The sequence below is a fragment of the Scyliorhinus canicula genome, chromosome 3 (assembly GCF_902713615.1).
Source record: "Scyliorhinus canicula chromosome 3, sScyCan1.1, whole genome shotgun sequence".
Taxonomy (NCBI): domain Eukaryota; kingdom Metazoa; phylum Chordata; class Chondrichthyes; order Carcharhiniformes; family Scyliorhinidae; genus Scyliorhinus; species Scyliorhinus canicula.
The window spans coordinates 5,037,578-5,053,079 of NC_052148.1; the positions used below are offsets into that span (position 1 = coordinate 5,037,578).

Consider the following 15,502-nt stretch of genomic DNA (forward strand, 5'->3'; position numbering starts at 1 on the left):
AAATTATGAAGGGAATAGACAGGAGAGATGCGGGCAGGTTGTTTCCACTGGCGGGTGAAAGCAGAACTAGGGGGCATAGCCTCAAAATAAGGGGAAGTAGATTTAGGATTGAGTTTAGGAGGAACTTCTTCACCCAAAGGGTTGTGAATCTATGGAATTCCTTGCCCAGTGAAGCAGTTGAGGCTCCTTCGTTGAATGTTTTTAAGGTAAAGATAGATAGTTTTTTGAAAAATAAAGGGATTAAGGGTTATGGTGTTCGGGCCGGAAAGTGGAGCTGAGTCCATAAAAGATCAGCCATGATCTCATTGAATGGCAGAGCAGACTCGAGGGGCCAGATGGCCTACTCCTGCTCCTAGTTCTTATGTTCTTTTGTTGAACAGTGGAAGAGGCTCAGGAGACCCAGCAGCCTCTATAGACAGTGACAATCACGGCCTTCCCTCTTGACACAGATCGGCCACTGGAACACCTCTGGATCTGATATGCCCAATATTCCCGCAAACTCAGGAGTAGGAGATGGGGATGTGAGAAGGGAGGAGCTCACGCTGGTCAACAAGAGGGTTTGCAATGTTAGTGGCAGAGGGGAAGGCTAGCCAGGATATAACCATGCAGGGAGGACATTGTGGGAGAGCTTCCCTGTTTGACCAGAGGTTCTGTAGCCCACCTATCGATGCCACATCAGCAGCTTCCCTGCCCAGAGACCAGCAGAGTCCTCACACCACCCGCACAGTAAAGTTTAATTCTAATCAGCTGGGGAGAGACAGAGAGAGAGAGAGAGAGGTCAGAAATTCACACTTTCAGTTCAGGCAGAATCCATCTCGAATCCCCACCGGGAATCTGTTGGGGAAAATCACAGACACCCTCTGGAGCTCAGAGAGATTTTAGGGGTGAAACTTTGATATCACACATTTACACTCACACTGTCGCTTTACGTCTGTGTGTGTGTGTTTAAATTGTACATTTTTACTTCACAGACATCAGGCTTCTTTCCAGATCGTTCCTCCCTCTGGGTCACAGCCTCCCAGGCTGGCAATGTTCCATCATATTCCTCTAATATATGGTCAATATGGAATCAAAGCAATATAAGATAGACAGTACTTACTGGTTACAATCAGCCGGGTTCCATTTCCATAGATTTTCCCCCAAATCCCACAGAGAAAGACAGCGGAGTCACGGAGCGTCAGACCACTGATTGTCAGAACGTAGCTGTTACGGGCAACATCTCTGGAAGGCTGAAAGCGATGAGACACACCTCTAGCACGTTCAATTTGGCCACTTGCATAGTGACGCACTAGAAAGTAACGCTCTCCTGGGTGGCTCCAATGTACATCGTATTTAGGCACAACATATATTGGATTCGTGCCCCGCATGTCACACATCATCTTCACTGTTCCACCCTCAGGCACTCTCGCAACTTGAGGGAATTGGTTAAGAACTAATACTGGCTCAATAGCTGTGAACAGAAAATAACTGAAGATCAGAACAGATTAGAAAATACAAAATAGAAGCTGAGAGCAGTTTATAAAGTCTCCTGTGTATTGATGCCTGGATATTGTCTATTATCCTCATTAATTTGTTCAAATTAACCCCAAGCAAAGTGCTGCAGATTTTGACAATCAGGATTTCAGTAAATGCTGGGAATGAACGCTCAGGAGACCCAGCAGTCTCTGGAGACAGAGAGACAGTGACAATCAGATCACCATGGCCGTGTTGAATGGTGGAACAGGCTCAGGGGACCCAGCAGCCTCTGCAGACAGTGACAATCAGATCACATGGTCGTGTTGAATGGTGGAACAGGCTCAGGGGACCCAGCAGCCTCTGTAGACAGAGAGACAGTGACAATCAGATCACCATGGCCGTGTAGAATGGTGGAACAGGCTCAGGAGATCCAGCAGCCTCTGCAGACAGAGAGACAGTGACAATCAGATCACCATGGCCGTGTAGAATGGTGGAACAGGCTTGAGGGGCCCAGGCACCTCCTGCTGCTCTGAATTCATTCACTGGCAAACTTTTCAAACTGACAACGCAGCATCAGAACTTAGCGACTCTTTCACATTCCACTGTACTGACCAACAGTCCCTGAGGATGAAGTTAACCCCCCCGAAACACACACTGCAATAAAGAGAATGCAGTTTCCAGGGTAAGGTCAGTACTTGTCAGGGAGGAAGTTAATGAAATCCCAGAACAGTAGTTTCAGATATAGTCAGGACAAATGCACACAGGGGGCGGGATTCTCCGACCCCACGCAGGGTCGGAGAATTGGCGGGAAGCGACGTTATTTCCGCTCCCGCAGGTTTTCGAATTCTCCCGCCGGTAAAAAACCGGCGTTGTGCAAATCCCGCCGGCAGCCTGTGAAAACAGCTGGCGCCGGCGGGATTTCATTTTATTTGCACTGACCTTAAATCTCCGGCCCGGATGGGCCGAAGTCCCGCCGACGTGGCCACGGGTCACGTCGGCGAAAATCACAGTTGATTTAAAACGGCGTCAACCATTGATGATGGTTGACGCCGTTCAGTGTCGGGGGTGGGTTGCGGCATCGGGGGGGGGTGGGTGGGGGGGGTTGCGGCATCGGGGGGGGGGGGGTGGGTTGCGGCATCGGGGGGGGGGTGGGTTGCGGCATCGGGGGGGGTGGGTTGCGGCATGGGGGGAGTGGGTTGCGGCATCGGGGGGGGTGGGTTGCGGCATCGGGGGGGGTTGCGGCATCGGGGGGGGGTGGTTTGCAGCATCGGGGGGGGGAGTGGGTTGCGGCCATCGGGGGGGTGGGTTGCGGCCATCGGGGGAGTGGGTTGCGGCCATCGGGGGGGTGGGTTGCGGCCATCGGGGGGGTTGCGGCCATCGGGGGAGTGGGTTGCGGCCATCGGGGGGTTGCGGCCATCGGGGGAGTGGGTTGCGGCATCGGGAGGGTGGGTTGCGGCCATCGGGGGAGTGGGTTGCGGCCATCGGGGGGGTGGGTTGCGGCCATCGGGGGGGTTGCGGCCATCGGGGGAGTGGGTTGCGGCATCGGGGTGGTGGGTTGCGGCATCGGGGGAGTGGGTTGCGGCATGGGGGGGGCATGGGGGGGGGTGGGTTGCGGCCATCGGGGGGTTGCGGCCATCGGGGGAGTGGGTTGCGGCATCGGGGGGGTGGGTTGCGGCATCGGGGGAGTGGGTTGCGGCATGGGGGGGGGCATGGGGGGGGGTGGGTTGCGGCCATCGGGGGGTTGCGGCCATCGGGGGGGTGGGTTGCGCCCATCGGGGGGTTGCGGCCATCGGGGGGGTGGGTTGCGGCCATCGGGGGGTTGCGGCCATCGGGGGGGTGGGTTGCGGCATCGGGGGGGTTTGGGGGCAACGGCGGGCAGAGAGGGGGGGGCGACGGATGCCCGGGGCCAACGCACCGTCGCCCCCCCCCCTCTGTACGCCGCTGCCCCCTACCCTAACCACCCCCCCCTCACCACCCCTACCTCCCTCCAACGCCCCTACCCCCCTCCCCACCACCCCTACCCCCCTCCCCACCACCCCTACCCCCCCATCTCTCGCAACGCCGCAACCCCCCCCCCCCTCAACGCCGGATCCCCCCCCTCAACGCCGCAACCCCCCACCCTCAACGCCGCAACCCACACCCCGTCCCCCTCCCTCTGAAGGCCGGTACCCACACCCCCCCCTCTCTCCTCCTCCCCCCCTTCCTTCCTCCTCCCCCCCCCTTCCTTCCTCCTCCCCCCCCTCCCTCTCTCCTCCTCCCCCCCCCTTCCTTCCTCTGTTAGTGGGGGGGGGGGGTGCGGCGTTAGTGGGGGTGTGGGGGTGCGGCGTTGGAGTGGGGTAGGGGTGGTGAAGGGGGTAGGGGTGGTGAGGGGAGGGGGTTGGGGTAGGGGCAGCGGCGTGCAGAGGAGGGGGGCGACGGATGCCCGGGGCCAACGCACCGTCGCCCCCCCTCTGCACGCAGCTGCCCCTACCCCAACCCCCTCCCTTCACCACCCCTACCCCCTTCACCACCCCTACCCCCTCCAACGCCGCACCCCCACACCCCCACTAACGCCGCACCCCCACACCCCCACTAACAGAGGAAGGAAGGGGGGGGAGGAGGAGAGAGGGAGGGGGGGGAGGAGGAGAGAGGGAGGGGGGGAGGAGGAGAGAGGGAGGGGGGGGGAGGAGGAGAGAGGGGGGAGGAGGAGAGAGGGAGGGGGGGAGGAGGAGAGAGGGAGGGGGGGGAGGAGGAGAGAGGGAGGGGGGGGAGGAGGAGAGAGGGAGGGGGGGAGGAGGAGAGAGGGAGGGGGGAGGAGGAGAGAGGGGGGGGGAGGAGGAGAGAGGGAGGGGGGGAGGAGGAGAGAGGGAGGGGGGGAGGAGGAGAGAGGGAGGGGGGAGGAGGAGAGAGGGGGGGGAGGAGGAGAGAGGGAGGGGGGGAGGAGGAGAGAGGGAGGGGGGAGGAGGAGGAGAGAGGGAGGGGGGGGAGGAGGAGAGAGGGAGGGGGGGAGGAGGAGAGAGGGAGGGGGGGAGGAGGAGAGAGGGAGGGGGGGAGGAGGAGAGAGGGAGGGGGGGGAGGAGGAGAGAGGGAGGGGGGGAGGGAGGAGAGAGGGAGGGGGGGGGAGGAGGAGAGAGGGAGGGGGGGGAGGAGGAGATAGGGGGGGGAGGAGGAGAGAGGAGGGGGGAGGGGGGAGGGGGAGGAGAGAGGGAGGGGGGGAGGGGAGGAGAGAGGGAGGGGGGGGAGAGGGAGGGGGGAGGGGGAGGAGAGAGGGAGGGGGGAGGGAGGAGGAGAGAGGGAGGGGGGAGGGGAGGAGAGAGGGAGGGGGGAGGAGGAGAGAGGGAGGGGGGAGGAGGAGAGAGGGAGGGGGGAGGAGGAGGAGAGAGGGAGGGGGGAGGAGGAGGAGAGAGGGAGGGGAGAGGAGGAGGAGAGAGGGAGGGGGGAGGAGGAGGAGAGAGGGGAGGGTGTGGGTACCGGCCTTCAGAGGGAGGGGGACGGGGTGTGGGTACCGGCATTGAGGGGGGGGACCCGGCATTGAGGGGGGAGGGACCCGGCATTGAGGGGGGGGGACCGGCATTGAGGGGGGGGACCCGGCGTTGGGGGGGGGGGGGGACCCGGCGTTGGGGGGAGGGGGGGGACCCGGCGTTGGGGGGGGGGGGGGGACCCGGCGTTGGGGGGAGGGGGGGGACCCGGCGTTGGGGGAGTGGGGGGGGACCCGGCGTTGGGGGGAGGGGGGGGACCCGGCGTTGGGGGGAGGGGGGGGGGAACACGGCGTGGGGGAGCGGGGGGGGACCCGGCGTTGGGGGGAGGGGGGGGACCGGCGTTGGGGGAGGGGGGGGGACCCGGCGTTGGGGGAGGGGGGGGACCGGCGTGGGGGGGAGGGGGGGGGACCGGCGTGGGGGAGGGGGGGACCCGGCGTTGAGGGGGGGGGACCCGGCGTTGGGGGGGGGGGAGACCCGGCGTTGGAGGGGGGTAGGTGTGGTGGGGAGGGAGGTAGGGGTGGTGGGGAGGGAGGTAGGGGTGGTGGGGAGGGAGGTAGGGGTGGTGGGGGGGGGGTTGGGGTAGGGGCAGCGGCGTACAGAGGGGGGGGCGACGGTTTGCGTTGGCCCCCGGCATCCGTCGCCCCCCCTCTCTGCCCGCCCGCTGCCCCCAAACCCCCCCCCCCCCAACTGCCGGAACAGACACCCCCCCCCCCCCCCCCCAACTGCCGGAACACACACCCCCCCCCCCCCAACTGCCGGAACATACACACTCCCCCCCCCCCCCCAACTGCCGGAACATACACACTCCCCCCCCCTCCCCCAACTGCCGGAACACACCCCCCCCCCCCCAACTGCCGGAACACACACCCCCCCAACTGCCGGAACACACCCCCCCCCCAACTGCCGGAACACCCCCCCCCCCCCCCAACTGCCGGAACACCCCCCCCCCCCCCCCCAACTGCCGGAACACACACCCCCCCAACTGCTGGAACACCCCCCCCCCCCAACCCCCAACTGCCGGGTCTGTCTCTCTCCTCCTCCTCCTCCAAAATACGCCGGGTCTCACCACTCCGCAGCTGGAGGAAACTGACGCGTATCGCGTCAGTCAGCTGCTAGCCCCTCCGGGAACGGAGAATAGCGGCCTTAAAGAAGGCCCCGACGCCGGAGTGATTAACACCGATTTTTTTCGCAGGCAACCCGCGTTACGAAGGGCTACGGAGAATCCCGCCCAGGGTGTGTGAATGATCTCAGTGCTGTCATTAAGCCAGTATCCAGTAATGTTTCCATTTTAAACAGTATTCTGGCTTCACCTGGTCATGCATTCCAATTTCTCAACATCACCTTTATCGGAATCAGTCCTGGACTCGCCCCTTACCATCTCCACCCTGTGTGTTTTGGTCTGGATTATATCTGAAAATATTCTTCTGGGATTTGTTTAACTTCCTTCCCGACAAACACAGGGGCTGGTTTAGCTCATTGAGCTAAATCGTTGGCTTTGAAAGCAGACCAAGCAGGCCAGCAGCACGGTTTGATTCCCATACCAGACTCCCTGGACAGGTGCCGTAATGTGGTGACTAGGGGCTTTTCACAGTAACTTCATTGAAGCCTACTCGTGACAATGAGCGATTTTCATTTTCATTTTCTTCTCCCTGGAGATTGGATTCCCTCCATTTTCACATCCACTACTTTTCATTTCATCACATAAATTCAATTCATCCCCCAGGTGTGAGCTGTGACAGTAATTCTCCTAACTGGGTATTCAAAGTTGGGGAATGAGTCGGGGCCGGGGTGGGGGGGGGGCACATTTAGGTCAGAGGACATCGGCAATAAAAAACAGAAGCTCAAAGGTAGCAATCTCAGGATTGCTCCCAGTGCCACATGCTGGTGAGATCTGGGGTAGTCGAGGCCGCATGAATGCGCGGCTGGAGAGATGGTTCAGGAGGGAATTGCTGAGACTTTGGGACTGATCCTGGGTAGATGGGATCTGTGCAAGCTGGATGTGTTGCACCCCAACAGGGACCCAATATTCACACGGGGGTATTTCGTAGTGCAATGGGGAAAGTCAGGAAAACAAAGGTAGTTTTAAGGAATTAATATTTATATTGGCAACATTATAAGCTAGATTTTTAAGTGGGTTTAATTTAATGTTTCTGTGTCTGGAAGGGTAAAACCTATAGTTAAATTCATGCTGGATAAAGGTGTTTGTATGTGTAGGGATTGGTTTCAATTCCAACACTGTCTCGATTGTGTTTAGAGAGGGATACAGCGTGAAGAGTAAATAGAAGTAACAGGGGGTCACTTTCCAGAGGGAGGCTCTTCCCTTTGTTCTGCTGGAATAGTTGGTTTTAAGGCTAAAGTTCATACGTTCATAAGTTCATAAGGTACCGGAGCAGAATTAGTCCATTTGGCCCATAGCGAGTTCTCCACCATTCAATCTCATCCTGGCCACAACACCCCCATCCTGCCCATTCTCCATAACCCTTCAACCCATTACCAATTAAACATTCCCCTAAATCCTCCTTAAATTTACTCACTCTCCCAGCATTCACTGCATCTGGGGGAGTGAATTCCACAGATTCACAACCCTTTGGGAGTAATAGTTTCTCCTTAACTCAGTTTTAAATTTGCTACCTCTTATCATCAGACTATGACCTCTCATTCTAGACTGCACCACAAGAGGAATCATCCGCTCCACATCTACTTTATCCAAACCTTTTAGCATCTTATATACCTCAACTTGATCTCCCCTCATTCTTCTAAACTCGAGAGAGTATCGGCCGAAACTCTTCAATCTCTCTTCCTACGATAAATCCATTATCTCTGGAATCAATCTAGTGAATCTCCTCTGAACTGCCTCCAATGTCACTTCATCATTTGGAAAATAAGGAGACCAAAACTGTGCACAATACTCCAGATGCGGTCTCACCAATGCCCTGTATAGCTGCAACAATACATCCTTACCTTTATACTCTATTCCCGTCGCTATAAATGGCAACATTCCATTCACATTTCTAATATCTGCTGTACCCGCACGCTCGTTTTCTGTGACTCCTGCACAAGCTCCGATCCCTCTGCATCGGGGCTCCCCGATCCCTCTGCATCGGAGCTCCCCGATCCCTCTGCATCGGAGCTCCCCGATCCCTCTGCATCGGAGCTCCCCGATCCCTCTGCATCGGAGCTCCCCGATCCCTCTGCATCGGAGCTCCCCGATCCCTCTGCATCGGAGCTCCCCGATCCCTCTGCATCGGAGCTCCCCGATCCCTCTGCATCGGAGCTCCCCGATCCCTCTGCATCGGAGCTCCCCGATCCCTCTGCATCGGAGCTCCCCGATCCCTCTGCATCGGAGCTCCCCATCCCTCTGCATCGGAGCTCCCCGATCCCTCTGCATCGGAGCTCCCGATCCCTCTGCATCGTAGCTCCCCGATCCCTCTGCATCGGAGCTCCCAGATCCCTCTGCATCGGAGCTCCCCGATCCCTCTGCATCGGAGCTCCCCGATCCCTCTGCATCGTAGCTCCCCGATCCCTCTGCATCGGAGCTCCCCGATCCCTCGGCATCGGAGCTCCCCGATCCCTCTGCATCGGAGCTCCCCGATCCCTCTGTATCGGAGCTCCCTGATCCCTCTGCATCGGAGCTCCCCGATCCCTCTGTATCGGAGCTCCCTGATCCCTCTGCATCGGAGCTCCCTGATCCCTCTGCATCGGAGCTCCCCGATCCCTCTGCATCGGAGCTCCCCGATCCCTCTGTATCGGAGCTCCCTGATCCCTCTGCATCGGAGCTCCCCGATCCCTCTGCATTGGAGCTCCCCGAAGTCTCTCCCCATTTAGATAATAAGTTGCCTTCCCCTTTTTCTGACCAAAATGCATGACCTCACACTTATCCACGTTAAACTCTATTTGCCAGAATTTGGCCCACTCCCCTAACCTGTCCATATCCATTTGTAAGGTTCTCATTTCCTCATTGCAACTTACTATCCCACCTATTTTTGTTGTATGCAAATTGCGCTACAGAACCTTCCATCCCTGTATCCAAGCCGTTTATATAGATTGTAAATAGCTGGGGTCCAAGGACTGAACCCTGTGGCACCCCACTAGTTACAACTTGTCAACCAAAAAAGACCCATTGATCCCGACTCTCTGTCTCCTGTCTGTCAGCCAGTCTTCAGTCTAGGCTAATAAATGACCCATGTGGTATAACCTTGAGAATTAATCTTCTGTACGGCACCTTATCAAACATTTTCTGGAAGTCCAAATACACAATATTTACAGGATACCCATTATCCACTTTGCTTGTTTCATCTTTGAAGAACTCGAGCAAATTAGTCAAACATGATTTGTCCTTCATATAACCAAGCTGACTCTGATAGGTAGCATTTTGACTTTCCAAATGTCCTGATATTACATACATAGATACATAGAAGATCGGAGCAGGAGGAGGCCTTTAGGCCCTTCGAGCCTGCTCCTCCATTCATCACGATCATGGCTGATCATCCAACTCAATAGCCTAATCCTGCTTTCTCCCCATAGCCTTTGATCCTATTCTCCCCAAGTGCTATATCCAGCTGCCTCTTCAATATATTCAATGTTTTAGCATCAACTACTTCCTGTGATAATGAATTCTACAGGCTCACCACTCTTTGTGTGAAGAAATATAGAACATAGAACATAGAACAGTACAGCACAGAACAGGCCCTTCGGCCCTCAATGTTGTGCCGAGCCATGATCACCCTACTCAACACACGTATCCACCCTATACCCGTAACCCAACAACCCCTCCCTTAACCTTACTTTTTTATTAGGACACTACGGGCAATTTAGCATGGCCAATCCACCTAACCCGCACATCTTTGGACTGTGGGAGGAAACCGGAGCACCCGGAGGAAACCCACGCACACAGGGGGAGGACGTGCAGACTCCACACAGACAGTGACCCAGCCGGGAATCGAACCTGGGACCCTGGAGCTGTGAAGCATTTATGCTAACCACCATGCTACCCTGCTGCCCCTAATATCTCCCTCTATCTGTCCGAAATGGTTCATCCTGAATTCTCAGATTGTGACCCCTGGTTTTGGAAACACCCATCATTGGGAACATCATCCCTACATCGGACCATAAGACCACAAGACACAGGAGCAGATTTAGGCCACTCAGCTCATCGAGTCTGCTCCGCCATTCAATCATAGCTGATATTTTCTCATCCCCATTCTCCTGCCTTCTCCCGTCATCCCTGATCCCCTTATTAATCAAGAATCTATTAATCTCTGTCTTAAAGACACTCAGTGATTTGGCCTCCACAGCCTTCTGCGGCAAAGAGTTCCACAGATTCACCACCCTCTGGCTGAAGGAATTCCTCCTCATCTCAGTTTTCGTCCCTTTAGTCTGAGATTGTGTCCTCTGGTTCTAGTTTCTCCGACAAATGGAAACATCCTCTCCATGTCCACTCTATCCAGGCCTCGCAGTATCCTGTAAATTGCAATAAGATCCCCCCCTCATCCTTCTGAACTCCAACAAGTACAGACCCAGAGTCCTCAACCATTCCTCATGCTACAAGATCTTCATTCCAGGGATCATTCTTGTGAACCTCCTCTGGACACTTTCCAAGGCCAGCACATCCTTCCTTAGATCCTGGGCACAAAACTGCTCACAATACTCCAAGTGGGGTCTGACCAGAGCCTTATACAGCCTCAGAAGTACATCCCTCGTCTTGTATTCTAGCCCTCTTGACATGAATGCTAACATTGCATTTGCCTTCTTGACTGCCGACTGAATCTGCTTGTTCACCTTAAGAGAATTGTGAACAAGGACACCAAAGTCCCTTTGTGCTTCTGCTTTCCGAAGCAGTTCCCCATTTAGAAAATAGTCTATGTCTCCATTCCTCCTTCCAAAGTGCATAACCTCACACTTTTCCACTTTGTATTATTCCATCTGCCACTTCATTGCCCACTCTCCTAGCTTGTGCAAATTATTCTGCAGCCCCCTTGCTTCCTCAATACTACCTCCTCAGGTGAATGAAGAGGTATGTTCCAGAAACAGATATATAGACAAATTCAAAGATGCCAGACACTGCTTAGAATGTGAGCATTAGCAGGTAATTGAATCTTTACAGATACAGGAGATGGGGTAACCCCAGGTTAAAGAGGTGTGAATTGTGTCAAGCCAGGACAGTTGGTAGGATTTTGCAAGCCCAGGCCAGATGGTGGGGGTGAATGTAATGCCACATGAATTCCAAGTCCCGGTTGAGACCGCACTCATGTGTGCGGAACTTGGCTATAAGTTTCTGCTCGACGATTCTGCGTTGTCGCGCATCCTGAAGGCCGCCTTGGAGAACGCTTACCCGGAGATCAGAGGTCAATACCATTGACTGCTGAAGTGTTCCCCAACTGGAAGAGAACATTCCTGTCTGGTGATTGTTGTGCGAAGTCCGTTCATTCGTTGTCGCAGCGTCTGCATGGTCTCGCCAATGTACCACGCTTCGGGACATCTTTTCCTGCAGCGTATGAGATAGGCAACGTTGGCCAAGTTGCACGAGTATGTATCGCGTACCTGGTGGGTGGTGTTCTCCTGTATAATGGTGGTATCCATGTCGATGATCTGGCACGTCTTGCAGAGATTGCCATGGCAGGATTGTGTGATGTCGTGGTTCCATGTCAATGATCTGGAACATCTTGCAGAGATTGGCGAGACCATGCAGACACTGCAACAACTAATCAACGGACATCGCGTGACCATCTCCCTCATTCTTCCCTCACCTTCCTCAATCTTCCCCGATTCCCTTATTCTTCACTCACGCACCGGGCTAAAGAGCTGATTTTTAAAGCAGACCAAGGCAGTATGGGGCACAGCAGCATAGTTCAATTCCCGTACTAGCCTCCCCGCACAGGCACCGGAATGTGGCGACTAGGAGCTTTTCAAAGGAAGTTCATTTGAAGCTTACTTGTGACAATAAGCGATTTTCATTCATTTCAACTCCCTTACTCTTCCCCGTGTCAATCAGTCTTCCCTGATCGAAGGCCATCTAGGCTACATACATAGCCCCATACTATATTCCCTGTACACACACGACTGCATGGCAAAATTTGACTCCAGCTCCATCTACAATGATAATAACCAAATCAGGCACGTTAGCACAGTGGTTTGCACTGTTGTTTCACAGCGCCAGAGTCCCAGGTTTGATTCCCAGCTTGGGTCACTGTTTGTGTGGAATCTGCACGTTCTCCTTGTGTCTGCGTGGGTTTCCTCCGGGTGCTCCCGTTCCCTCCTACAAGTCCTGGAAGCTCTGAGGTAATTTGGACATTCTGAATTCTCCCTCCATGTACCCGAACAGGCGTCACAATATGGTGACTTGGGGCTTTTCATAGTAACTTCATCGCAGTGTTAATTGAAGTGTACTTTTGACATTAAATATTATTATTAAATCCAATCCAATCATCTCCCTCATTCTTCCCTCATATCCCTCAGTATTCCCTTGTACCCTCACTCTTCCCTCATATCCCTTACTCTTCCGCTAATCTCCCTCACGCTTCCACCAATCTCCCTCAATCTTCCGCCAATCTCCCTCACTCTTCCGCTAATCTCCCTCACGCTTCCACCAATCTCCCTCAATCTTCCGCCAATCTCCCTCACGCTTCCACCAATCTCCCTCAATCTTCCGCCAATCTCCCTTAATCTTCCGCCAATCTCCCTCAATCTTCCACCAATCTCCCTCACTCTTCCCTCATATCCCACACGCTTCCACCAATCTCCCTCAATCTTCCACCAGTCTCCCTCACTCTTCCACCAGTCTCCCTCACTCTTCCCTCATATCCTTCCCGCTTCCACCAATCTCCCTCAATCTTCCGCCAGTCTCCCTCACTCTTCCACCAGTCTCCCTCACTCTTCCCTCATATCCCACACGCTTCCACCAATCTCCCTCAATCTTCCACCAATCTCCCTCAATCTTCCGCCAGTCTCCCTCACTCTTCCCTCATATCCCTCAATCTTCCGCCAGTCTCCCTCACATCCCTCACTCTTCCACCAGTCTCCCTCAATCTTCCCCAATCTTCCTCAATCTGAAGAAGGCAGTTGTCTGGTGAAGACCAGGATTTTGAACCTCGGCGAACAGCGACCTGGGTGCAAACTGCCCGAGAGGCCAGAAAAGAGAAACTCACGGCAATACCTCGCAATGCGATTGCCCCCCCCCCCCCCCCATTGATGTAAGTCGGTTCCTTCGCAGGAAGGTCGGGGACCATATTTAATTACATTTACATATCATTAGGGGGCTTCCCCATTGTAAAGTTCCTCCTCTTTGGGATTTCCCCACACACATCAATGAGGTTCACAAGAATCTGGAACCATGTGAACAAGAGAAGGATGACCTGCTGGGGGAACACAGATAAGTACAGTCCCCAAGGGGTGAGGGACATTCCCAGGCAGTTCTCCTGGCATTGCTCTGTGGCACTGTACCCAGAACTACTCCCATCTGGGGCCACACCAAGGGGCAGTGTTAAAGGATGTTTCAGGGGACAGTTTAGGGGACAGTGTGAGGGGTCGTGCCAGGGGCAGTGCCAGGGAACAATGCCAAGGGACAGTGCCAATGGGCAGTGCCAGTGGCAGTGCCATGTGTCAGTATCGGAGGTAGCTGTTTTGCTACCTGTGTGGCAGGTAACATGTGCTGTTCAAATCTTGGTTAGTGATGAGGTGTTCTGAATCTCAAAGAAGACTCAAACTCTCGAGTAATAATAAAAGGTTTATTGAGTAACTATAACAATAATATATTTACTTTAACTTTGGTATTAATGATAAGGTTAACAAGATCTAACAATGGTAACTATACACAACTCCACTCGCCATCTGAACTATTCTGCCATTGTCCTGGTCCCAGTGCACCCAACAGGGAGAGAAAGACCCAATGTGGCTGCCTTTTATACCCTATTGGTCCCGTGCTCCAGTGATCATGTGGTGCTACTGATTTCACACTAACCCCTTGTGTACATGCACATATAGAGATCACTACATCCCCCTTTTTTCGTGTTACATATTTTCTGTATTTTGTGAAGAAAATTGAACAAACACAATGGATGCAGTTTGCAAATGCATTACATAAAATCAATGAGTTCGTCCATCAAATGTGAATACATTTAATCTCTAAGGTTTTTTTCGCTTGCGTGAAATATGTAGACAAATTATGTTATGCACAAGTTGTGATGATCTTGATTGTTATACAAAGCCAATTAATATTTATGAGTCCATCTTAATAAAAAAATTTGTGAGTCTAAACTTTATGAATTTGTTCGGTTGAATTGCTTTTGTCTTCTTTTGTTGAAGTGGTGATGTTGACGTCATTATTTCTTTGTGAACGTCATCGGTGTTCATGTGTTTAAGTGACCATCAAGTCATCATGAGGTGTTCAAATCATTTTGTTGTCTGATTTAGACTTTCTTTTTTTTCTATACTTGTGGTAGCGATTCTGTGTTACACCATTGTCTGACCTGGACTTTTTTCTGTGCTTGTGGTATTGATTCTGTATGTCATCTTTGTCGTCTAACCTGGAATTTTTCCTGTGCTGCAGTATTGATCTTGTGTGTCATCTGCCTTCAAAACTCGTGTGCTTGCCTGTTCTGAAGCCGATGTGAATTAGTGAGATTCTTTGTCATGTCTTGGAATGTTGGATTTGTTTATTTGTTTATTGTCACGTGTACCAAGGTACAGTGAAAAATATTTTTCTGCAAGCCGCTCAACAGATCATTCAGTACATGGAAGAAAAGGGAATTAAACAAAATTCAAGAAAATACATGAGAATACATAATAGGGCAACACAAGATATACAATGTAACTACATAAGCATTGGCATCGGTTGAAACATACAGGGTGTAGTGTTAATGAGGTCAGTCAATAAGAGAGTCATTTAGGAGTCTGGTGACAGCGGGGAAGAAGCTGTTTTTGAGTCTGTTCATGCGTGTTTTCAGACTTCTGAACCTCCTGCCCGATGGAAGAAGTTGGAAAAGTGAGTAAGCCGGGTGGGAGGGATCCTTGATTATGCTGCCCGCTTTCCCCCGGCAGCGGGAGGTGTAGATGGAATCAATGGATGGGAGGCAGGTTCGTGTGATGGACTGGGCGGTATTCACGACTCTCTGAAGTTCCTTGCGGTCCTGGGCCGAGCAGTTGCCATACCAGGCTGTGATGCAGCCCGGTAGGATGCTTTCTATAGTGCATCTGTAAAAGTTGGTATGGTTTAATGTGGACATGCCGAATTTCCTTAGTTTCCTGAGGAAGTATAGGTGCTGTTGTGCTTTCTTGGTGATAGCGTCGACGTGAGTGGACCAGGATAGATTTTTGGTGATGTGTACCCCTAGGAATTTGAAACTGCTAACCATCTCTACCTCGGCTCCGTTGATGCTGACAGGGGTGTGTACAGTACTTTGCTTCCTGAAGTCGATGACCAGCTCTTTAGTTTTGCTGGCATTGAGGGAGAGATTGTTGTCGTTACACCACTCCACTAGGTTCTCTATCTCCCTCCTGTATTCAGACTCGTCGTTATTCGAGATCCGGCCCACTATGGTCATATCGTCAGCAAACTTGTAGATGGAGTTGGAACCAAGTTTTGCCACACAGTC

At 53.7% G+C, this 15,502-nt stretch overlaps 1 protein-coding gene across 1 annotated transcript in view; it reads right to left on the reverse strand.

Annotated features, from left to right (window-relative positions):
* Positions 1-15,502, reverse strand: part of LOC119963790 — a 1,053,439-nt gene that overhangs the window by 341,643 nt on the left and 696,294 nt on the right. Inside the window, exon 98 of the mRNA XM_038793076.1 lies at positions 1,100-1,450. Within this exon, the coding sequence (XP_038649004.1) occupies positions 1,100-1,450 (351 nt within the window). The remainder of the gene's footprint in view (positions 1-1,099; positions 1,451-15,502) is intronic.